Here is a 24,178-nt window from a genome sequence, read left to right as displayed (position 1 = left end):
TACGTCCTTTTTTCCATGAAGACAATCAGGGAAGAGGGGGGAAGCGTCTCGTGCAGATTTCCAATTTCACAATGACAGCCTGTATAGTGATTAAGAATCTGCAGTGCAGCTGGTGTTAATGGCACGTGTGTAGTCTTTATGTCAGGACAAATAAGAGGCTGTAAAAAGTGAACTCTTGTGAGCTCAACTGTAAAGCCAGATGTGTTTCTGCTTTCATTTTCAGAAATAAGCCTCCATCTGCCCGCCTGTCTCCCTTTCTCCTATTTCTTACAGAGTAATGTTTTTTTCACGAGAGCAGATCGCGCCAGATTCCTTGAAGACAAACTGAAGGCCTTGGATGATACCTGATATTTACTGAATCTCAGACGTACACCTGGGGCCATGGCTATTGTTGTGCGGGCAGAAGTAACACTAGTAAGGATTACATTTCTCTTTGTTTACTTGAGCGTGGGCTTCTGCCAGCGTGACTGCACCGGCGTGGATTGTCCCCAGCTGGAAAACTGCATCGAAGAAGGGCTGGAGAGTGGCGCCTGTTGTGCTTCATGCCTCCAAAAGGGATGCACATGTGAGGGGTACCAGTATTACGATTGCATTAATGCGGGATTTAAGAATGGCAAGGTGCCAGAGGGGAGCTCTTACTTTGTGGACTATGGCAGCACAGAGTGTTCCTGCCCTGCTGGAGGAGGACGGATCAGCTGCAACTTCATCAGCTGTCCTGATCTGCCCCCAAACTGCATCGACGTTTCAGAGCCCATGGACAGTTGCATGCAGTGCGAACGTGTTGGATGTGTCCATGATGGCCAAAAATATGAGGCTGGACACTCGTTCCACATTGACGCGTGCCAGGTCTGCCACTGCCCCACTGAAGGGGGGACACTTATGTGCTACCCTGTGCCAGACTGTGACCCACTAAAGGTCCAAAAAACCATGTTGGCTGCTTCCAGAGAGGGGGAAACAGTGAACAGGCACAACAGTTACCCCCACAGTTTAGAGCCACGTAAGCACATGGATAAAATCTCCACTCGTCATCAACCTCCTGTGAATGCGACTCTTCCCCTCTTTAAAGAGCTGCCTTTGTACAAAGGGGATCCAGAAGATTATGATTATGGTCCTATAGATTCTCCAGAGAACTACCATCAATCTCTGGTCTTCTCCACCCAGCCCCCCTCCTCCAAAAAAGTAGCCTCTGTGTCCCGAGGCTCTGACAGACCTGACAGAACGGCAGCTCTTCAGGGCTTTGACAGACAGAACAAGCTGGAGCTGAGAGAGAGCTACGGAGTTCAGCATCCTGAGGACAGAGGGGGAGTGACAGAAAGTCCCCCGAGAGTGGAGCAGAGCTCTGTCAGACCTCATATTCACATGGGCGCTACGACTTCATGGCAGCCATCACAGGGTCTAGACAGCGCGCAAACTGAAACATTCAGTGATCCTACTGCACACACAGATGTAGATAATCCAGGGCACGGACTAAAAAGTTCAGATAGAATCATATTTCGACCAAACCCAGAATTAAGAAGTGAAAAACTCCCAGAGGATCTACGTATGAGTTCAGAGAGAACAGTTCATCAGAGAATCACCGAGACATATGACCTGGAGACATCTGACAGTGGTTCAAAGAATCCGATCGATGTTCGTCATCCAGTGAGAGAAACACAAAGTCAAAGCAATCAGCAGACACAATCAGAGAGAGACCATTTTACACTATACACACTGAAAAGCCCAGAGAGTCTGATCCATCCCCAAGCAAGTTCAAATGGTCAAAAAGAATCACAGAGAACATTCACAGCAGACGGAGGGGAAGGGGTGGATGAAGAGGAGGAAGACGAAGAAGAAGCAGAAGTAGTAACATTTCATAGTGTGACAGGGCCTGAGGGAGGAGATGTGGCCTACGAGGTGAAGCCAACGCAGCAGGGGGGAAACAACGAGGAGCCCGAGAGCAGCAATCCGACCAGCAGCTCCGAAAAGACTACACCTGAGCCCAGCAGCAGCTCTCCCAGGAGGACCGAGGACCTGACAACTCCCATGGACCGAGTCATTACCACCACCACCACCACCCAGAGACCGCAAAGGTTCAAGCTGGACGAGCATGAACCCAGCGGAGAGCCAGGTCAGAGGATGTTTAACCTTCACAGTGAAGAGCAGGAAACGGTGACGGAGAAAGATGGAGAGAGGAAAGATCGCCCAGTGGTGCCTGTCGAACCTGATGAGGGTGAGTTAAGACATAAACTACACGGCACAGACAGGTGCACTTAGAAATAATACTCCCATCTTTTGAAGATAGAAGCTTGTAATCTCTATTTAAGATATAACATTTTAAGATTGACCGACATGACGTGGCTGTAGATACATTCTCACATCGTAAAAACTTGTAGTAAGGCCGGAAATGTTAGGGGGAACATGAAGTGTAAGTGTTTGGCTTAGTTGGAAAATAATTTAAAATCTGTGCAGTGAAACATGCTATTGCACATGATTGATGTTTTATGCTAACGTAGCATGCATTTCATTGCATTTAGTCGTCGTGTAGAGTACACGACGACTACATGACGAATACATGTACTGAATTAAATGTATCCTTGGGTGTGGGTGGGACAACTTCTTTCTCTCAAAACTTTTTGAAATATTTGTTGCAAAGCATGACACACTGCACATAACCATGGCAGCATTAAAGGCAAAGCACCTCAAATCACACAGTAACTCCTGCTATGATGTGCAAAGTACAACATGCAAATGTAAATGAATTTAGCATTAAAATTAAACGTTTGTCATCTCAACTTGAGAAACATAAAGATCTATAAACTAAAACTTCAACAAATTAAATCTAATCCTCATCTGACATGATTTTTCGAGGGTGCACCTCTTGAAGAACAACATTTCAAATCGTACGGACAAGTGCAGTGCAAGTAACGGATCGTTAAGTGCAGTGAAAAGACTCTTGAAGAATATTGAATTGGTTGTTTAGTGGCAGAAAATAAAAGCCTCAGACTGCATCCCCTCGCTTCACCTCGTCTATTGTCCGAGTGTCTCTCACACCTGTCTGGGTCGCAGATTCAGTCAAAGTGGGCCCTCTGGGTATTGTATGCCTGTGACATAGAGTGGCAGTTTTTTTAATGAAAATTCCATTTTTCTTACGTGTCCACAGAAATGTGTGATCTATCAACCACAAAAAAGTGACATTCATGCTTGACATGGGCTGTTCAGTAAAAAGTCGTCATGAGAAAGTCTTCAGATTCTATTTGTTGATCTGTCTTGTGTTTGCTGCACTGAGTGAACCAAGCACCTGTTTCATCCACTATTTCCATACATGCTTTATTATTAACTAGTTCGCAGCCTGGCTCAGGTTGGCTCGGGTGTTCAGAAACCAGAAGTCTCCCAACAACAGTTTATATGACAGCTTGGAGTGATGCTGTTTTACTGACTTAAAATAAATGTTGGGTCTCTTTGTTGATTGTTTCAACAATTTCAGAATCATTGCTGCTTGAACAGAGCAGTGGTAACAACGGAGAAAGTGTTTTGTGACTACTGTGGCTTCTGAACTATAAATGAAATCCAATTATCATGATTATTTTTAAGGATCTTGAGATCACAATTGTTTAATGGCTGGTTGGTAATTTTCTTCACAAACTCTTTCAACTCGCGCTTTATAAAGGAACAAAGAAAATCTGTCATCTGTAGCTGCTGTAAGGCTGTCAAAACTTTGACCAACGTCTGGCAAAAAGTGCCAGTCTGATGATTGTGCCTCACTGCTTGTTCTCTCCTTGTGTGCATGAGCCCACACTTGAAGTTTACTGGAGTTTATACGCTGAGTTTACTTGCCGCTGAATGAGACACGAGATGATGTAGATTCTACAGGGTGCGAGCGATGAGCTGACGTCTGCTTCTGGAGGACCGGCGCTCGTGCATGTGAGTGAGGTGCGTGGCTTTTCAGGGAGCACAGAGGGGAAGGTCCTGTGTGTAGAAGGAGCACTGAGGGAAAGCTCATTTTTAAAATCATGCTAGTTTATTTGAAAATAACCAACCCTGCCTTTAACGCGTTGATCATCATCTGCATCACGTGCATTAACTGTTGTGAACACTTTAAAAAGAACAGGCAATAAATGGAAATAAATAAGTGAAATAAATGCAAACATATACAATTAATAATATTGTATAATAATAAATAACTATTTCTTTATTTAAACAGGAACAGTGTACATTATTGAACCATGTTTTTGAGGTGGTCAGACTAAAACAAACAGCTACCACAAACAACATTTACCAGACTTGAGGCGAGCTCCTTCAGGCTGTCCACTGAAGACACACTGCTGTCCCAGGTATCATGCCTCATTCTCAACAATCACCTGACAACGCCTCCTTCCACTAAGCAATCTATTTAAGCTGCAAGATATCCACTTCCTCCCTTTGCTCTTTTATTCCAGCTCTGACCTGCACCAGTACTGTACTTTGTTCAGGCCCACGACCATCAACCTGTAGGCGCCGACAGGGGGTTTAACATTTCATCCCATCACGCCTTTAAAGTTCTCCTAAAACAGATATTAAGTCACAACTGTTGAAACCCGACTGTACTTTCTGCGTTGTGTTCTGGTGTTTTTGCAATTACTCAGGAGACAGCTTGGGGTTTCTGGTTTTATATTCTGTGTTCAACAGAGAAATAAAAAACAGCACAAATCAACGAGTTGTGTGTGTCCTCAAGTATCTCCCCTCTGACCAAACTGTCAACGGCTCTCTATTTACAACCATCAATTACCCATTCATTCAAAATATGTTAGAATAAATGGATACATAGTGTACATATAAATTCACATTGATAACATTAGTATTTATATCAATCACAGGTCCTATACATCAAGCAATTAACAAAAACACCCCCATACCTGTGTTCAACAGAGAAAAAAGAAAGGATAAATCAACAAGTCCTTTGTGTTGTCGTCAAGTATCTCCCCTGACAAAAGACAAATGTGTGTCATTAAGGAGAGAGGATGGAAGCTTTTCCTGCGCGAGGCGCTAGTTTAATATCCTATACATTGTCCGTTAATGTTTGTGATGAAACTAATAATAATAACTTTATATATAATATTAAAAACTTTACAAAACTGACACAGGATAAATCGAAATGATCAGAAATAGAACACAACTGTTTGATTACATCAAAACAATGAAAAACATATACTTTTAAATGAGTCTATTGACGGAGCATCTTTATTTGAGAGACAGGACAGTGGGTAAAGTGGGGAATCGTGGCAGGGAGAGTGCTTGACATGCAGGAAAGTAGCAACAGGTTGGATTCCAAGCCAGACTTCCTGCTTTGAGGACTACAGCCTCTTTGCCTCATGGGGGGGGGGTTCATGGTCGTGGGAAGCCAAAACTGTAATTGAAGTCGAAACTTGATACATTTCACTCCCTCTGTCTGTCGGTGGAAGTGTACCGTAGGTTTTTGACCAGTATAAATATTGATGTATAGCAGCAACATCCCCTCTTTATACATTTTATAATTTCTGAAAATGACACAACGATGTAAATCTCCACCCTTTCACAAATCCTAGTTATATTTCTTTCAGTAAAGCATACCCAGCTGAAGTTTTTGGCTTTACAACATTGTCCTGTTGGAACAAAGCTCCCTTTCTCTGTTGTTTTCTGAATAACCAGCCAAGCCATATGTCACGAGCAAGTGGAAGGAGTAGAGACACTTGCGGCTCCCCAGGCATCTGAACAGGAATATAAATAGTGAGCACAGGGTCTGTCTGGAGCAGGGAGTCAAACACTCCTCCCGTGGTGAAGATCCTCTCACAGCAGTCTCATTCCAGTGTGCACCATCGCTCAGCCAGCACACCGGGCCTCACTGCTTTCTACTGCACGTTGCCTCAGCTCTCCCACAGGAGACAGACATGGCTTAAGAATCTGGACTGGTGATATATTATCTCAGGCCTCCAACCTTCAGATGCTTTTATTTCAAGGATTTTGTTTACTGTGAAACTGTGTTTTCATATAAATGTAATATCCTGATGCTTGAAGGGCGTTTGTGCTGTTTATTTACTGTGTCATTCAGTCCTCCAGCAGAAGCAAACACTGTACAGAATAGACAGCTTTTCTTTTCTACTGCTTGACTTCAACCTAAAAGATAAACACATCTGTTTCTGTACTTTTCTTCATGATATAAAGTATAAATCTCCCATGAGCCAGCTTTACATTGAACCACACAGAGTGTTATATAAACTGCTGGTAGAGTATAGCATGTAATATATTTTCTTCAAAACATCAAATGACTACTATTCAAACATTTATACCTTTTAACATTTGCAGGTCATTGCACTTCATGCAGGATAGTGGTGTTATTTGATCTGCTTCTGGTACATATGAGATTGCCTTAACAAGGTGTGTGCAGCGCAAGGTACCACAAGATCCAGATGTTGGAGCCCTGGAGGAATTATTCAGACTAAGTCCACACTAACACTGGCAGTCTGTATTGGACTCAGGCACGTTTGAAGTTAATGTGACCTGAGTGTGTGCTCCATACTGAGCACCTTGTCTTGGTCCTGGTCCTGGTGTGTTTCAGCACGGTATACAGTTGATCATGTGCAGGCGTAAGCACGGGAACGCAACATGGATGTGATGAATAATCAATCCTGGCCTTGCATTAAGAGAAATCCGATCTCCACTGATTAACTCGACGAGAGAAAAGTCACTTTGAATCACTTTGATCAGTCTATTGAACAGCTACCAGAATTTTTAAAGGTGCCTTCTTGTGCATGAGTTGATGTTGGGAATCAATAAAGCGACCTTAAATGTCAAAATGATAACTGAGCATTGTGTTTGCCTTTACCGTCTCTCTTGCATGACACTTATACGCAGGCTTGGTCATTCTCGAAGACTAGCAGGATTTTGCTAGTAGCATCCTCTCCTTGCTCTGTATTCACCCAGCCCCTCTGTGCTCCCTCATAAGCCACACCCCTCACTTACAGGCACTCGTGCCATCGGTCGAGAAGCAGATTTCAGCTCATGCTTTGAGTGTGAGCTCATGCATGGGGTGCAGAACGAGCAGAGGCCTGATTGGTTTATGAAACCTGAACCTGAGTGCCGACACTGGTTGAAGTTTTTACGCGTTTACAACTGCGACAGATGATGGATTCTTTTCTTTTTCTGAGCACATGAATTATTAATTACTGTCTGGACCTAAAGACAATTTCAACCAAAATCTTAAAAAGTGTATCTGAAGGAAATTGCGTTTAAGTGATGATTGGAAATTGAGGCGCTCAAAATAGTATCTATGATGTGAAACAGGTTTTGCAGACTGTAATTATGTTTCCACTCCTGGATTTCCCAGCACCACATGTATGTACACAGGTAATTGTGTTGACATCCGGTTTGTCCATTTGGGAGTGCAGGCCAGCAGCAGACTGGGGAGGGCAGACAGTCGTTCTTCAGCATGGTCAGGGGAAACTTGCCCAAAAAACTCAAAACTCAACACTGAAGCTACACTTTAGACTCCAACATATTGATCTGTTTACAGAAACACATTGTATACTGTGCAGTACATAGATGCAATAGAGTATTACCTCATTATTTAACAAATAATATTGTAAACGTTAACGTGTGAATGCATGATTAGGCTAGAGACCTTAACCCTTTCACACAAAGGTTTTTACTTCATAAACACGTGTATATTGAGCGTCGTTCCCCTTGATTTTAGAAACATAATCATGATAACAAACAGTGAATGAGACTCAAAGCAGAGACCTGGACTCGAAGTGAGCAGCAGACGTCAAACCAGCAGGTCATAAAAGATCATAAGTTATGAAACTACATTGTCTTTAACTTGCAAGTCACATCTCCCCATCCAGTCATTCCCAGGCCGTGAGCACAGCCTCTCATGTCGTTAATCACAATCTTTTTTTTTTTAATCAATTGAGAACACTAAAAAATAGTTTGTTATGATTTATTTGGCAATCTATCATATTTCAGTCATGTTTTCTTTGGAAGAACGTGCAGTGGTTTGTGGTAATCTTATGTGTCTGATATCACTCTGCAGTCATCTTCAGACCAAAAGCTTAGATAGTATGAAACCACTGGTAATAATACACAGAATCACTGAGGACAGTGTTAACAGATGTGAGCATATCGAGCGATCAGGACTATTAGTAACCCTGGTTACTGGTCACCATCAAAGAAATCCTCTCAGCGAGCCGAGCAGAGTCTGTGCTAGCTAACAGGAAATCGAACTGGACAATGTCCTGCCTCAGAAAGTGTGAAAGTAGCTTTGTATGTGATACAGTGAAGTGAGAAATAAATAGATACCCAGCACTTTTAAAAACAGGCTTAAAATACAGCATGAAGGTGATTAAATGATGTAGTTCTTTATCCTTTTGGAGGCGGCACTTCATTGTTGGAACTTTTGATGAAAGGATGTAATTACAAAGTTACTGTGGGACCCTTTCTATCTATTTGCAAGTCATTAGCATGTCAACTCGTAAAAATGGGGGAGTGAGGCCAGTAAACTGGCTGTGTCCTCTGTAGCATACACAGGAAGATTGAAGAGTGCGGAGGAGTTATCTGTCAGGGTAACAGGGTCCTCTAATTCCTGATAAAGTCCTTCCTCCAGATAGAAACAGCCTGGACTACAGACAGGTGGCTGCTTACAATCTAATAGAGGAGATAGAGGGACGGCTAGGCAGGCCCTCACTCCAGGCTGCTGATAAGACACTTTATCAGTTCTGATGTCATATCTTCAAAGGAGAGCACCAACAAAGGGATGCAGGATTTAGCAAATCTTTAAAGGAGCAATACTGTGTTTAACTCTGACACGTAGTGTTTCAAAAGGTCACTGCGATCTCACTTAAAAACATTGGAGGGAGCTTTCTCACCCTCGCCCCCTCTTCCCCAGAGCCAATGTGAACCTACCATGTTGCATACGGAAGCTTCAGTGTTTAGCCAGATCATGCATTATAACCTCTCTCCATTTATTGTATAGCCTCTCCAATAATTATCCTAGTTTTAAAAAAGAAATGCAGAGGTATATCTGAATAAATCTGGCAAACCAAAGGGGCAGCTGAAACTGCTATGCTGTGGTCCAAACTAATCCAGACCATTCAGGACCAGAATCTGAACTTACAAGGAGGTCATAATGACTGCTGCATTGTTGTGAGAGAAGCCAGCACTTCAACACAGCATGTTTCCTTAATGTCTGATGATATTGTAGTAAGATAATTCATGATTTATTTTAGTAGATTGCTTACATGTTGGTCCTTTAATGTCTTACAAGTCCTCATTTTTTAAAATGAATTCTATTTTCTTATGTTTTTTTTCTTTTTTCTTTCAAAGTCCAGGCCCACATGACACAACAACAAAAATGGAAATTACTTTTCCATTTTTTATTTTATTTGAGTTTGTATTTTTGTTGTTGTTTTGAATGAAAATGACATTTTGTGTTGAATATTACAGACATGACATGACTGACCTCAATAAATGGCCCTTTGAGTCATTGAAAAAAATATTTTTGGCCCTTTTAGATTTGTATTTGAGTACGCCTGCTATAGATTGTAGTTTCTGTTCCCTAACTCAAAAGGCTGAGGCAGACAGGACCTGCCCAGCACTGAGACACTACAAAGGGGCAAACAGACAGTGTCAAGTGGTGCTTCTGTGGATACACAAACCCCTACACAATAAGAAAAAACACTGAAAGAACCTCCAACAATCTCTGATGGTGAGATAATGAGTCAGCACAGAGCACTGGAGCCACATAGTTTATATAACCTTCTAACACCTGGTCTTGATCAAGGCCAATAAACCCCAGACACCTAACTGTGCACCACGTTCACCTGACTCTGCACTGAGTCGATTTTCCAACTAAGTGAATGCCCTTACACTGAGGCTGTTTTCTATACAGCCTACTGCATACTACTGTTGAGCCCAGTATGCAGACATTTATACAGTAGAATGGAGTAAGATCAAGTGATTAACCTCAGTTGTTGAAAAATGAAGTGAATGGGGAAATGCAAAATCCTGCAGTTTCATCTGGGTCTGCTTGAGGCTGACTCCAGAGCCCCAGATATCACATACACAGCCCATTCAAAAAGACAGTTTTAACAGTAAACTCATGTTTACAGCCTGGTACAGAAAACAATATTTTCTGTGTTTGTCCTCATTTTTTTTAATGATGTGTCCTTTTCGATTCTGAAAATGATTCATGTTATCCACCTGTATGCACATAGCTGAGCTGACTGAAAGGTGAGGACGATGTCATGACTTTTCAGGAGGCTTCAAACCTGCCTCAGCTCCAGCTTTCAGCCTGTCCACGGTCCACTGAGGGCACACTCACACGAGGAAATCCGTACCATGCGCAAGTACGTTTCAACCCTTTGGTCCATGGCCCTGGCACGCTTGGAAGAGGCGCACGTCGGCATGATACAGCTCATGCATTAGCACAAGAACAGCTACACAATGTGGACAGCCTTCATTATCAATAAATCACTGAGTGTTCAGATTGTTTCGAAAATTACTTAAAATTAGCCCCAAAGTCAGTGATGTAGCTGTCTGGTTCTCAGACTCGACTGCACGTCCCTTTTTTTGTTTTATTTAGATTTTTTCTACTCCATCTGTCTTGTAAACTAAACATGCTTAAAAAAAACCCAAAACAAGCAATGCATGTGTTGTATTACAATGTTACGAACAGTGAGTGAAGACCCACGGGGAACATGGGGAGGAGGGGTGGGGATGAGCATGGTACAAGACCATTGCTAGTGTAAGTGCACCCTGAAAGTTAGGCTGAGACAGGACCACCTGTCCTGGACCTGGTTGCTGCTGGCTATGGGCCTGTGGAGCCCCGTGCAATGACAGATGAGTGACGTCACTCAGGTTTCGTCCCATTATATCTACAGTCAATGAGTATACTTGCCAGTCAGTGCTTATTTTGCAGTATGCCATGCTCTACTAAGCTGGGATTCAGTCCTGGAGTGAGGAACAGCAACCCAGCTGAAGGCAGCTGGCACTACAGCGTAACATGCACTTACAGTCTGAAAAATCTGAGAAGTGATTCATTTTAGGTTTCTTGATTATTGAGAATCATAAAAGCTATTTGGTGCTATCTTTGTGTGTTTTAGTCTGATTGTGATTATTTCACTTGTTTGATGTTGGCCATTTTGAATCTCTGACCTGGCACTTTGCATTGTGGGAAACAATATGATAGGGAGCTATTAGTATGACATGAAATCAACCTAAAAGGTAATCCTATATAAAGGGACCAGATGTCCTTAATGTGATCACTGATCTTTATTTCCCCTCGAGGGAGAGGGAAGGGCTGGGTTTTTCTGGCATACTGCAGATCTAGCATTTGTTTACATACTGCGTACTGTAATGTGTCCAAATCAGGAATTACTATGGGCAGTTTCAACAACAGCTATTGTTTCTTCAATAACTCATTTCCGAGCATGATATAAAAGAAAAAAAGAGCAACAGAAAAGTCCATCTAGTCCATCTTTTTTGCACAGGAGTCCTGCAAGAAACTACTATTTATTGGCTTATATAAAATACTCAACGCAAACATGATCTTTTCCTTCCTAACTGCACCATTTCAAATATTTCTAACGCATGGCTTTCCTCGTGAAAAGTGTGTTGTTTGATTAGCTTTGGGCATCAAATCTCTTTGGTAAGATGAACACACAAAGACTTATTTATTCAGGTTACAGAAAGGATCATGACATAAGCCAAAATAATACTTAAGCATGTCTTATGAGTGAAAATGACAAAAAAGGTTGTGCGAGTGAGTGTTCCGTAGTTCTATCAAGCCACAACTCTGGAGCAGCTGAACATAGATTGTGATGTTTTCTTCACAGTCTAACTTATGAGCAGACTTTTGGTAGATGGATTTGCTCTTGTACAGTGATTTTTTTAGTATTCTGACTTCTCAGAGAACACACTACACATTCACACGCTGATGGCAGAGGCTGCTGGTTTAAGTGTCTCTCAGTATCAATTAATCACATTAATCAATCACATATTGACCACTCAGTGGGATTCATTTAAGGTTAAGTGTCTTGCCCAAGGACACATCAGACATGTAGCTGCAGGAGCTGGGGATCGAACCTGCAGTTGAGAGACGACCCACTCTACCACTGAGCCACAGCTGCACCATAACTTTTCTGTCACTGCAACAGGCTACTGCATTATTCTTCCATACATGTGAAAAAGTACAAATCCTCATCAGTGGAACAAAATCTCAGGTTAGGCCAAATATTCTTCCCAGCAAAAGAGAGTCGATTTTGTTGAGAAAACATGGAATTCTTGTTTCTGAAAACTTGAAACTGAATCTGGAGCTACTCACCATCTGTGTTTGTTGGAGTGGATGTAATTGTAAAGCTTCACCCGTCTTCTGCCTACAGTGAGTTTCATAAATGATGCTCAGCCAGTCAGACATTTTAAGCGATCTGTCAGGCTGATAGAGTGGCTGGTCAATCAAATGAAGATGATTTATTTTGTCAGATGGATGTTTCACACTCTCTGTCCCTGGACTCAGGTGAGTCAGTCCTGAAGTGGCTCTTCAAAGGTTACTGTCATGATAAATCAGGCATGATGACAACAGCTGTCTGAAGCTTGGATTACCATCTGTTACAAGTCTTGCTTTTGGTTGGTGATTCCTCTGAACTGAAAGCACATGGAATGAAGTTTCACTGGCTGATTGCTAATTTGAATACTGTTAGCATGTAGAATACGCTATTGTGACTTTGGCAAAAAAAAAAAAAAAAACTAGACTAAGATATTTCTAGCTCATGAAATAATCGCAATTTGCTTGCTAGCATGCATGCTAATGAACAGTAAATGATAGTTAAACAAGTATTTGTTGCAGGTTTAGCTCTGCAAAACGGCAGACATGCACAGAAAGCACCATGGCAACAACAGGCATGCTTATGTGCTTATAGTTCATATTATCAAAGAAATAAACACGATATAGATTCAGACGTCCAGCTCCCAGGGAATATGTGTTAATCATTTAGCTTCTAGTTAGCTTGGGTTTTTTGGTGAAGCTGTGTGCATGAGAGATTGTCTTTTTTTTTTTTAATATTCCAGCCTTTCAGGTTCAACTGAAATACACATGAATGTGACTTTCATCTGTGGGGGTTTGACAAATGTGTGAGCTTTGGTTGTGGGTCTAAAACATTTCACTCGTAAAGCGTGAGTGAACTTTAAGACAGCCCAGCAATTCAAAATAAGTAATGCTTTAAAAGAAAAATCACTGAAATTTAAACTATTAAAATTCTGCGATTATATAAATGGAATTGTTTTGACAGCCATGGCAGGTTGTTGTGGTGGCGGTGGGTGGTCAGATTGGGGGGGGTCAGATGGTATTAAACAGTCAGCTAAAATTGAACAGAAACGGTCTAAGTGTGGTCACTGCTGAGATATTCTTGACAGTCTTAAAGCTGCAGGACTTCATCTGTTGAAAAGCCTGAAGTCTCAGTTCACAGTGGATGAATAAAACTGACCCTGATATTAAGAAAAAAAACACAGTCAACTGTCAACAGATTTAGAATGAGCTGCCATAGAGCAATGAATTACACATCTAGAAACAACATTCACAACTAAGGATATAACAGACTACAAATCTCCATCGAAGAAAACATGTTTTTTTTTTTTTTTTTTCTTGAATTGAGTCCTAAATGGATCCATCGTGCTTCCCCAACCACAGAGCATGATTCAGATTCAAGGTCCTTGATAGTCCCCCGAGAAACACAGCTATCAAAACGCCAGTCACACTACCCAGACTGGCCAGAACGGATGGTCATGGAATCTGCGTCTCACAGTCTGCTCATGGCTGTCATCTCTGCTAAACAACAAAAACAGTCGTCTTATCTGAAAAATGTCTTTCTACTCCATGAACAGAGCTCAAACGGACTGTCTCTAACGGGCAGAGTGTTATACTGCACATGTTTCGTTTATAATCTCACTGCTTCCTCTGGGATATTAAATAGCAAGCTTGTGTGCTTTGAAAGAAAATGTGACTTTGATTAGAAATCTGGACTGTATCCAAGCAGCAGAACGTGTACACAAAGCTCAAAAGAGCGGTCTAATGTCTGGATTAGTGACAGAAATGATTTCCTTCTTCTAGGAATTAAAGAACAAACAGACCTATGTTTAAAACAAGATGACATCATTTATGAATGTTAATGTACCACATGTGAGTTTGGCTGAAATGACCCCGACTGTATATCCTGGCTGAGTGGATATTTATCTGTCATCTTTTTCCTTCCTCTGACAGCGGTGTCATGTTGAACCACTTGTCTCATACATCAAGGGATTCAGACCACAGCACTGATTTACACATTGTGTTTGCATGTATTGCATGTCTCTAACATATACGGGGTCTTTCCTGAAAAAGTTGAACTTGAGCACGGAACACATGACAAGCCAATAACTCCAAACTAAGATAAATAAATGTTTTATGTTTCCAAAGATTATTTTGCCAGATTTTACTTTGGTGTGAGGTGTGTTGAGAATAATCCCGTCTGCTGGGAAGAACATCATGTCCACACCGATTTCAAATCTGAACTATTAAAACAATCGATATTTACGATCATATTTTGAAAATGTGAAAGACACACCATATAACAACAATCATAGATCTTACCCTTTCTATAATGTGTGGAGTAGCGATATGACCTCATTCTTGCAAAATATCTCATGATCCAACATAACTTAAAGGGGACGTATAATGAAAAATCCACTTTTACAGTGTTTACACATTTATATGGGTAACCTGAGTGTTTATTGACTCAAAAAATTTGAAATAAATCCATATCCATCTAGTCCTTTGTTTAAGGTCTTAAGTCTTAAAACACACAGAAAAATTCTCCATTTGTGACATCACAAGTTGGATTCTGGTAAAAAAAAAAATAAAAATCCTATCGTCAACATGTATGTCAACATCTCTTCAGCTTGTGTTAACCACAGACCTTATTTCAGGCGTCTAACCACAAACCCATTAAAAATTACCATTGACTTTAAAAGTTAGGAACCTATGGCGCTAAAATGCTAACTCACTTCCTGGTTTTAGGACTCAAAACTATACCAGTCTGTTTGGACCAAAGCAAAGCACACATGTTTCATATAGAGCACAGGGAACTGTTTGAAAAAGTGAAAAAAAGGATCTAATGTCTACATTAAGAAAAAACACATGGCCGTTATTTGTTTTTATTTTTTTGTTATTGATGCTGTTTATATTCCCTGTTTTTATTGTTTTTTGGAGCTGTTGTGACACCCAAATTTCCCCCATTGGGGGATCAATACAAGATTATCCTTATCCTTATGGTGGGTGATAGGCTAGGAATTTTGACTATTAAGATTAAGAGAGATTGTCTGTGGTAGTTGTGCTTTCTACTTTAGTTAGCTTGCTTCCCAATTGGTTATTGTTTGGTTCATGGGTCAAACCGCAGAGTGTGTGCTGGGCTGCCCTTGGGGTTCCCACCTCAAAACAGAATGTTGGTATCTGAAATCGGGGGAAGCCCCAAGGTCTTTCCAAGCAGATTGGATGACTGTTAAGACACCTCATACCATAGGAATCACCCTCAAAAAATATGGCTTTGCTTCATATTTTCAAAAGGGAGCCATTGGGACCAAAATCGATCTGTTTTGTACTGTAGTGTAAAGTGATTCAGATTTTAAAGGTAATCTCTGAAAACTTAAGTTGCACTATTTTACATGACCAAAAAAGGGCTTAAACTCAAGCCATTTGCAGTTTGTTCTTAGCACTTCTGTCTGCGCGTCAACCCAAGGCTGGCTTTATCAACCAAGAACTTGCTTCAACATCAGGGTTGGTTAATCTGGGCAACACAGCTTGATTATTTATACAGACTGTCTCAAAATGGCAAATTAATTAGTGTTTAAGGTTGAGTGCGAGATGAGTCACAACAGGCACAATAATTTAACAGTTTCATTCAGATGAAAATAAAGCAGTAGTCTTCATTAGCATTTTTTACCAGTGAAAGTATTTCATTGGCAAAACATTTTTGTAATTTGATTGTGTTGGTTGTTTCCTTTTGAAAATATGAGTGAGGTCTTTCTAGAAATAAGCTTCTGCAGCACAGAAGGTTTTACGTTGCTGAATTGTTTGGAATTATTATTGGGCGGTATGAGAATCAATAGCTGCCATTGCTCTAAAGCGAGAGAACAGAGCTCACTCTAAAGACTCGACACACATCATCTAAAACAAGTGACCATCAGGCTTTTAATGAATTAAAAAGCAGTGTCCTTCTGCCCATAGCCATCTATTCTGCCATCTTTCGGTATGAACTTGTTTGTGCATTTCCTAATTGATTGATGCAGCACAAAGTGTGATTTTTTTGTCATACAAGGTTATCAGGATTGTGAGGACATGGGAGCGTATGGCAGGACAAGAACTTACAGTACAAATTAAACATTTTTACAAAATTCAGTCAACTTAAAGGAATAATGTGATTTTTTGATCCAGTAGATGTCGCCCCTTGAGCACCACCATGAAACCAAAACAAACTGCTGTTTGGTGACACTTCCGCCACACTGAATCCTCTGTTCTCCTCCTAGCGACACACCTCCAAACTCTATCCCCTCACGTTCGCACATAGGAGTTATTAAATTGGAACGCACAATGATCAAGCACTGAGTATGAAGCGCTACTCGCGGCGGACAAAATTGTCCTTGTCTTAAGCTGCATTGTTGTGTTAGCAGGCTAATATTAGCGCTCTTTAGTTAGCTTGTAGCTTCACATTGCTTTTAAATTTACACAGAATGACAATGATTTGAAAATGCTTACGTAATTAAATAACTACTGTGATTTTTTAAATTTGAATTCCAAAATCACCAACAATTACTTTTTAGCAAGTCAGAAAAAGAAAACTGACCCAGGAAATTGGACTGGGGTTAAACATAACAGGGTTGCACTGAATAATATGCAATATGTTGTGTGGTTTTGCTGTGGTACTGAATGTGCCATTCTGTTTATTATTGAGTTTCGTGTTAATTCTGTAGTTCAGTGTTTGGCATTGTGTGTGTGTGTGTGTGTGTGTGTGTGTGTGTGTGTGTGTGTGTGTGTGTGTGTGTGTGTGTGTGTGTGTGTGTGTGTGTGTGTGTGTGTGTGTGTGTGTGTGTGTGTGTGATTGTTTGTAGGGGAGAAATGTGAGAACTTTATTAGCATGTGAAGGAAACCAGCAGTATGTCACAGTGATACATTCCAGGCATAGTCACATATTGCAATGACTTGAAATAAGCTCAGCTGAAACACACTGTGGCCAACACTTCCAAAACAAACACACCAGTTTCTTCCAGATGGTCGTGTAATCATCTCTTATTATCCAAAATAGTTTTCAACACAGCATTTTCTTTTGCACTTCGAGGATGATTTTTACTCTCTTTTTGCAGTGTTGCTGCTTTATTTTACATACTTTTTATTTCTTTAGGGCATTCATATAAATCGCCTCAGACTTGAAGTGTGGCCTGTTTATGGCTTGATTGACCTTTACATTATCAAGCTATTGGTGTCAAAGGTCAAGAGTGAGACCTTTAAAGGAAGTCAGAAAGGCTCAACAGCAGCCACAAATCATCAGGCTGTCATCAGTGTTGACTTGACCGAGGCAGGGTGTCTCTGGGTAAGTGCACGTCAAACAGAGGACAGGGACGCAATCAGTTATTTACGATGTCAGTGGAAGCTCCTTCTCAGCAGAGATTTGAGATATACGATCCTTAGGTGTCCCTAGACTGAGCCTTCTTAGATCCCTTGATTTAACACGAGATCCTCCGTTGCCCTGAGGTTCCTTTCTTTTCCCCGCTCTCTGCGTCTGCGTGTGAAAGCAGCATTACCTGTGATAGATAGGTGGGCTCCGTTATTGCCTTGGCCCCAGAGGAGAGTCAGTACGACCCCCTCGAGCCTCAGCGGTTCCCGCAGCCTGCTGTCCCTGGATAATACCGCTGTTATGAGGGTCTCTTCCACCTCCCCCTCATGTCAGCCTGACATATTGTATGACCCCTATCACAAAAACAATACTGCAATCTGTGCAGATATTAAAACATAGACTTCAGAGGAGTCTACCCAGAAATATAGACCAACGGAGATTTCCCAGTGCAGTTCTCTGGTCTTGTAGTAACCAGTGCGTGTGCATAAAAGGTATGCCAATGTTTACGGTGGCCTAGAAAATAAAAAATGCTCCCAACTAGAACTGATTCTACATGTGCCATCCTACTGTCTGAGCAGATTATCAGGCCCACTAAAGAATACTTACTTCCTTTATTCACTGCCTCAGGCGCTTTTTCCTCGACTCTGAATGGAATAAAGCTAAACTCTTGGCTGACTGTCTGGGTGGGAAATCAGACACAGAATATTTTTTTCATGTTATTGTTATTCCCAACAATGCAGAGTGTCTCTCAAGATGTCTGCATTAAAAGCAACTGGCATAGATATCATGAACAATGGATGATGTTGATTTTCATCTCCTGTTATGGGTCTTGCATATATTTCCACTTGATGCCTTATTTCTTTTTTACATATCTTAAGTGGATCTGTGAGGGCTCTCGTCTCTCATCCTGCTATCTCCTGCTTTGTTCTCAGCCGACGTCTGAGCCATTTCGCTTCTGGGGATACCTCGGAAGAGGAAGCGAAGCGCCTGAATAAAAGTGGATGATGATGTAAAACGGGTCCCTCATCTGTCTCTGTCATCAGAGCGTTTCTTTTCTGCTGTGAATCCGGAGATAAAGCTTGGCCATGTTTCCAGGCTGCTTACTTTGGTTATGACCCAAGTCACACAGTTTTTTTTTTTTTTTTTTGGAGGGGGGGGGGCACCAGCTATAAAGTGGAACATCATGCAGCAAATGATGCAAAAGGCTGCCTTTGTTTCTGTTTTTTTATTGGACTACAGAATGAGACGGAGCGAACAAACACTTGGATTTGCTGTGAATACAAATAAAAAACCCTGTTTGTAGTTGAGGAGGAGCGGAGATAATTGGGGAAATAGAGAACAGCTAATCAAGGCTCTTGTATTAACACAGTGTTGTGAGGAGAACATGTGAAACAGTTGTGAGCTGCAGCTGACTAACCCCAGTTTGTTCCACTGTCAAAAGAGTTAGAACTGTTTGAGGAAAGCAATAATTAGACATCTTGTCTTTCCCAAAATAATCTTCAACAGAAACCAACAAAAAGCACTTGTAAAAAAGACATTGAGATTGATAGGCTTCTACATCCATCTTATCCATGAGGGTTAATGGAAAACAATTTCTGTTTCCACCACACTGAAATATTAAAAAAACACAATATCAACATGTCTTTGAAGGAAATAGTGGAGCTGCGTACCGAAATTTCAACTCCTGATGTGTGAATAGTTTTTGTCAGGTCGGCTCAGTTTAAAGGGACAGTTCAGGTTTTTTTAAAAGTGTGCTTTTAAGAGTTACTGAGCAGCAGTACAACAGTCATTGTACCACTTGCAGTTAATATCAGTCTATCACCACATCTGTGTTTCTGGGGTTAATCAGTGCAACAGTTTTCTTCTCTGAATGCTAGAGGATGACATTTCTTCAATGAGTCTCACAGGAATCAATGAATGAATTTTACTACTGATCATGGGATTGGGATGGGACAGTAACACGTCAAAGGAAATCATGACAGCAATAGACCAATAAGGTTATTAATTCAACCAGCTTTGGTGTCTGTTTGCTGGTTAAACATGGATGACAATAATTTATGTCATGCTGCAGCCGTCCTATAAATCAAACCACATTGGATTCAGAGAAAGCAGCCATAATTGATGTAGAAATGGAAGAGTTGCAGCGCAAGTTCAAAACAAATTTCTATTTCAACTATTAGAGCTGTGGGCGGTAGTACGACACCGTATACAAGTGGTAAAACTTCATTGTCAAATACACAAGCGACTTGGGGATGAGTGGCCTCAAGACACATGCTTACAAATGTGGGCTGGAAAAGCAGCCAACAACCACTGACTTTGTTAATCACAAGATGCAAACTAACAACTCCAACATGACAAGGACCGGCATCAAGTCCAGTCAAGACTTTCTTGAGTAGGTGGGAACTTTGAGCAGAACGGGCCTCGTGGATGGCTGTCTGCCTGATAGGGGAAGTCAAGAGCATGAAAGAGTCAGCGAGTCTCCCATTGCCAGTCTGCTTTGTTAAGATAACCACATTCTGAAACCAGCTCAGCGCTCACTGCTCAAACAGGAGATTGATTTCAATCTGAACATATTTATTTTAGCGAGATAGCCAATCATTTTCTTGGGCTGTATCCAATTTTCAAAACGAAATCATTACTCCTCGCATTTTCACCGTATCTTTTTTTCTCAACTTCTGAGGTACTTTGTCAAACATCAGGCACAACGACCTGTTATAGAATAGAATGATATTGAAATAAGTGTGAAGGCTCTTCCTTTTGCTCTGACCACTGACGGATGAAATGTTTCTTTTTCTCTTGGAAAAGCATTCAGAGAGGATTTATTTCAGATTTTTAACTTTGAAAACGTTCCCCCTGTGGGCCGCTCTAACTGGCAGATGTGAGAGGTCGATCTGAAAGAAAGTCTGGCATTTTGTTGCTGATGTTGCTGCTCTTTCAAACTTCGCTTCAAGGCCACACGTCCGGTCCTCGGCTCAGATCTCACCCAGACTGCTGCTTTTGGTGGGCTACGAGCAGAACCATCTTTCTTTATGTCAGCAGCTTTAAGAACAATGAAGTATGAGTGAGGAGATGTCTAGAATATAAAAGAAATGTAATTTAAGATGAAAAAAATCTACAAATTGCAAAGCATTCTAGCAGGTTTTTAACTGATTTTTGCATACTGACATCTTCGTATGAAAAAGGCATTTTACATCCAAGCTGAAGCAGATGTAGACCTTATTAACCGTGCATGTTATTTAAAGGTTTGAAAAACAGATTTGAAGCCAATCCATGAGATCTCGCTGCAGTTTCATGTGCAGAGGAAAACAGCAGCCGACATGTCTCACAGGGCAGCTGGAAGCTGGGCCCAGGGTGCCGTCGTGGACAGGCTGCAGTTGACGGGCATCAGGGGCTGATGGATTGCCAGACATGAAAAAGGCCGAGCGTTGGAGGGAGGCCGGATAGGCATGCTGGGCAATGCAAGAGATTAGAAATTCTAGGCAGAGAGGAATAACAGTTGAGAAGAACAAAAAAAAAACCTCTATTGTTTCGATGCAGAGGGTGGTTTGGACGTTCTGTATCATTGGCTTTGCCCGCGAGGAAGGAAGAGTGTGAGAAAAAGAGAAGGCCAAGCTGTACTGTACCAGCCTTTTTTTCCTGTTTAAATGAAACCATGTATTTCAGGGACAGTACTGACTGAGTGTAAGGACACTCTTTGCAAGCCTACAGTCCATTATATTCCCATCTGCTTCCTAGATTAGACCCTGGGGGGGGGGGGGGGGGGGGGGGGGGGGCAGAGAAGAGATAGATAGATACACACATATTTCTGCTGTCGTGTTAAAACCTCATTAAGATGCCGGAAAATTCCAAACAATCCTTGGACTGACCCTTAAAAATTGTGACTACAGACACGTCACTTTGTCCTGATGACATTGTAGAGTGTTACAAACGCACACGAAACCTGAGAGAACAACACAGTGATTGAACATATTGAAAAGCTATTTTTACAGGAAGTAGCTATTTTAAAACACCCACTGGTGTTGTCTCATGTAAAAATACCCCTGTCTTTAAAGGGGACCTGTCTGTCTACTTGAAATGTATTCATTGGATAAGACTCCTGGCTGGCTTACAATCTTATGACACAACTACTTTAGTTTTAGTAAGTTAAATGCATACGCAGTCAAAGGGGACAGAAACAGTTGAATTGTTTGTTTTATCTTCTGCTTTTATCTGGTCTGAATTGAAGCCTGAGGCAACTTATCTGAAGACAGGTTTTACTAAATGTCATGACCGAAGCAATGACGAGACGAGTCAAGTAATATATGATATTAATAATTGCAATTTGACAATGGTCAATATAGTTACTGCATGTACAAGCAGACATTTCCCATGTGCACAAGGGCAAACAGAAGTGAGAAGAAGGGCTGAAGCTGGAGGTAGTTTGTGCATTTTCAGTCACATTATGTTGCGGCTGAGAAGTACTGTATAGCAAGTTGTCTCCTAATTGCTATATTGGCAGTTCGATCCATGGCTCCTGTAGTCCACTTGTTAAAGTGTCCTTGGAATTCATGTGGCTTTGATTAGGTCAGTAATGATGTGTAGCCGGAAACTTTGCACAGCAGCCTCTGCAATCAGTGAATGAATGACATGTAGTGTAAACTATTTTGAGTAAACACAAGAAAATCACTGTAATTGTTAGGGGTGTAAATCTTTCAATATCTTACGATTTCTCAGCTACCTGTCTGTGGAAAGAAAACTGCTCCATAGACAAAACAGACACAGCCATACCTTACTAATGCTGGCAGCCTGCTAATGCAAGCAGAGCCGCTGAGCAGGAGCAACCCACCCTTTACTGCATCGGGGAACCAAAGAAGATGGAAAGGGTGTGTGGACAAAATTGTTAGCAGCGGGTTTTTTCGCAGTCAAATTGGCTGCTGGGGAAACTTTACTCAGCATGAAAGAAAGCATGTTTTTACAAATTCTTTTTGAATTTTTCAAATCAATCTGAGAGAACATTCAGCTTTACAAACTTCTCCGTCTATTATTTGTATACTTTGAAGTTACTCATATACTTTTGAAAGCTGTCATAACATCATATTGAAGGAATGTAGCTGACTTTAAAGCCTATAATGTGCTATTGCGTGTTGCACTGATAGAAATCTGGACCTTTCTAGAGGCTTTAAATATTTTTTTCACAAGTTAAGCTATGGCATGATGTATGTTGAAACATAATAAGCTATATACAGTGAGACAAGCGTTATTCCATGGAGTACAGGGTATAAGCACGTAGATGGTGCGTGGATACAGCACTGAAATTTGAGTTCTTCTGTATTTGTCACATATCTGATGGGAATTGAAAACATTCCCTTCATTTTAAGAACACATTTCATTGCTTCAAAATGATTGAAGTCAAAACACTTTAAAATTGTTCTTAAAACCCTCAATATTGAAGAGTTGTCCTGCCTAACTGCAGCATTAGAAGCAGTCTATAATCCTGACAGTGTCCTCATATTGCTGTGGAGGGGGAGTAAGTCAGTTCCACTCTGCCGCTTTATTTGTGTAGGAAGCATATTGATTAATGGCCGCCCCTATGTCTTTCAAGGCGAGAAAAGCTTGTGACTGTTCCAGAGTGGTGGGAGCGGAGGCAGTTAGCATCCTCACATTGTTCTAAGTCATTACCCACTCTGGCCTGCTTGTGTTGTTAAATTGTGAAAACGACACTCCCAAAATGCCTCCAGTGGCCCGCCAGTCCATTCATACTGACTGCACAAATAAACACATCGAAAAAGAAAAAGCACTCAGAGGCGGGAAAATGATTTTTCTTTTGAAGGTCTGTGAGAGTTCAACAGGAACAACCGGCTTTTCTTCTTCGGTCGCTTTCACATATAAAGTTCTGTGGACTCGGCTCAATTCAGGGGTAACATTGCAACATTGTTGCATTTTTCATTTGCTTTGGTTTGGTTTGCGTTCAGACAGCAGTTTGTCAAGCGCACCAAAGTTAGACATGCGTCACTGAAAAACACTTTAACACACTGAAGTCGCATGACTGACTTTCCAACTCCAAGGAGCACCTGAATGCAGCATACAGCTCCGGTCAGTAGCTGCTGTGATCCAGCTTGTGCTACGACCTGAAAGTAAACAAGATAGTGGAAGATTGGTATCCCTTAGCACGGCACACTTTGACAGTGGCCTATTTTCATTTCTAAAATTGAGATAAGTTATGTATAGTCTGTGTCAGGTTAAACTGGCATTTCGGCCAGAGTGATGTGTAACCAACCTGCAAGGTAGACTGAAGGCTGCATGAGGTTTTGTTAGCAATGCTAATGTTTGCCATTCTCAGCAAAAATCCAATTCACAAAATTCAACCCACAATGCACTGTGTTTTGGTTCCTTGGTTTGGTCCGGATTGCGTTCTCACCTACAGCGAACCGAACTCTGGTGCACTGGTAAGTCAGACCCCCGTTTTTAAGCGGATCAGAGTTCGGTTCCTTGGTCCGCACCGGATTTCATTTGAGCGTTCACACCACCCCAAAACCAAACAAACTATCTGACAAACCGCACCAGAATTCGTT

The 24,178-nt window shown here is 41.4% G+C and overlaps 1 protein-coding gene across 1 annotated transcript in view; it reads left to right on the top strand.

Moving 5' to 3' along the window:
* Positions 1 to 24,178, top strand: part of fbln2 (fibulin 2) — a 69,715-nt gene that overhangs the window by 2,901 nt on the left and 42,636 nt on the right. The window contains exon 2 of the mRNA XM_079340686.1: positions 274 to 2,209. Within this exon, the coding sequence (XP_079196812.1) occupies positions 382 to 2,209 (1,828 nt within the window). The 5' untranslated portion in view covers positions 274 to 381. The remainder of the gene's footprint in view (positions 1 to 273; positions 2,210 to 24,178) is intronic.

The sequence above is a fragment of the Symphodus melops genome (assembly GCF_947650265.1).
Source record: "Symphodus melops genome assembly, chromosome: 4".
Taxonomy (NCBI): domain Eukaryota; kingdom Metazoa; phylum Chordata; class Actinopteri; order Labriformes; family Labridae; genus Symphodus; species Symphodus melops.
Note: the sequence above shows the minus strand (reverse complement) of the source record. Positions and strands in the feature narration are given on the sequence as shown.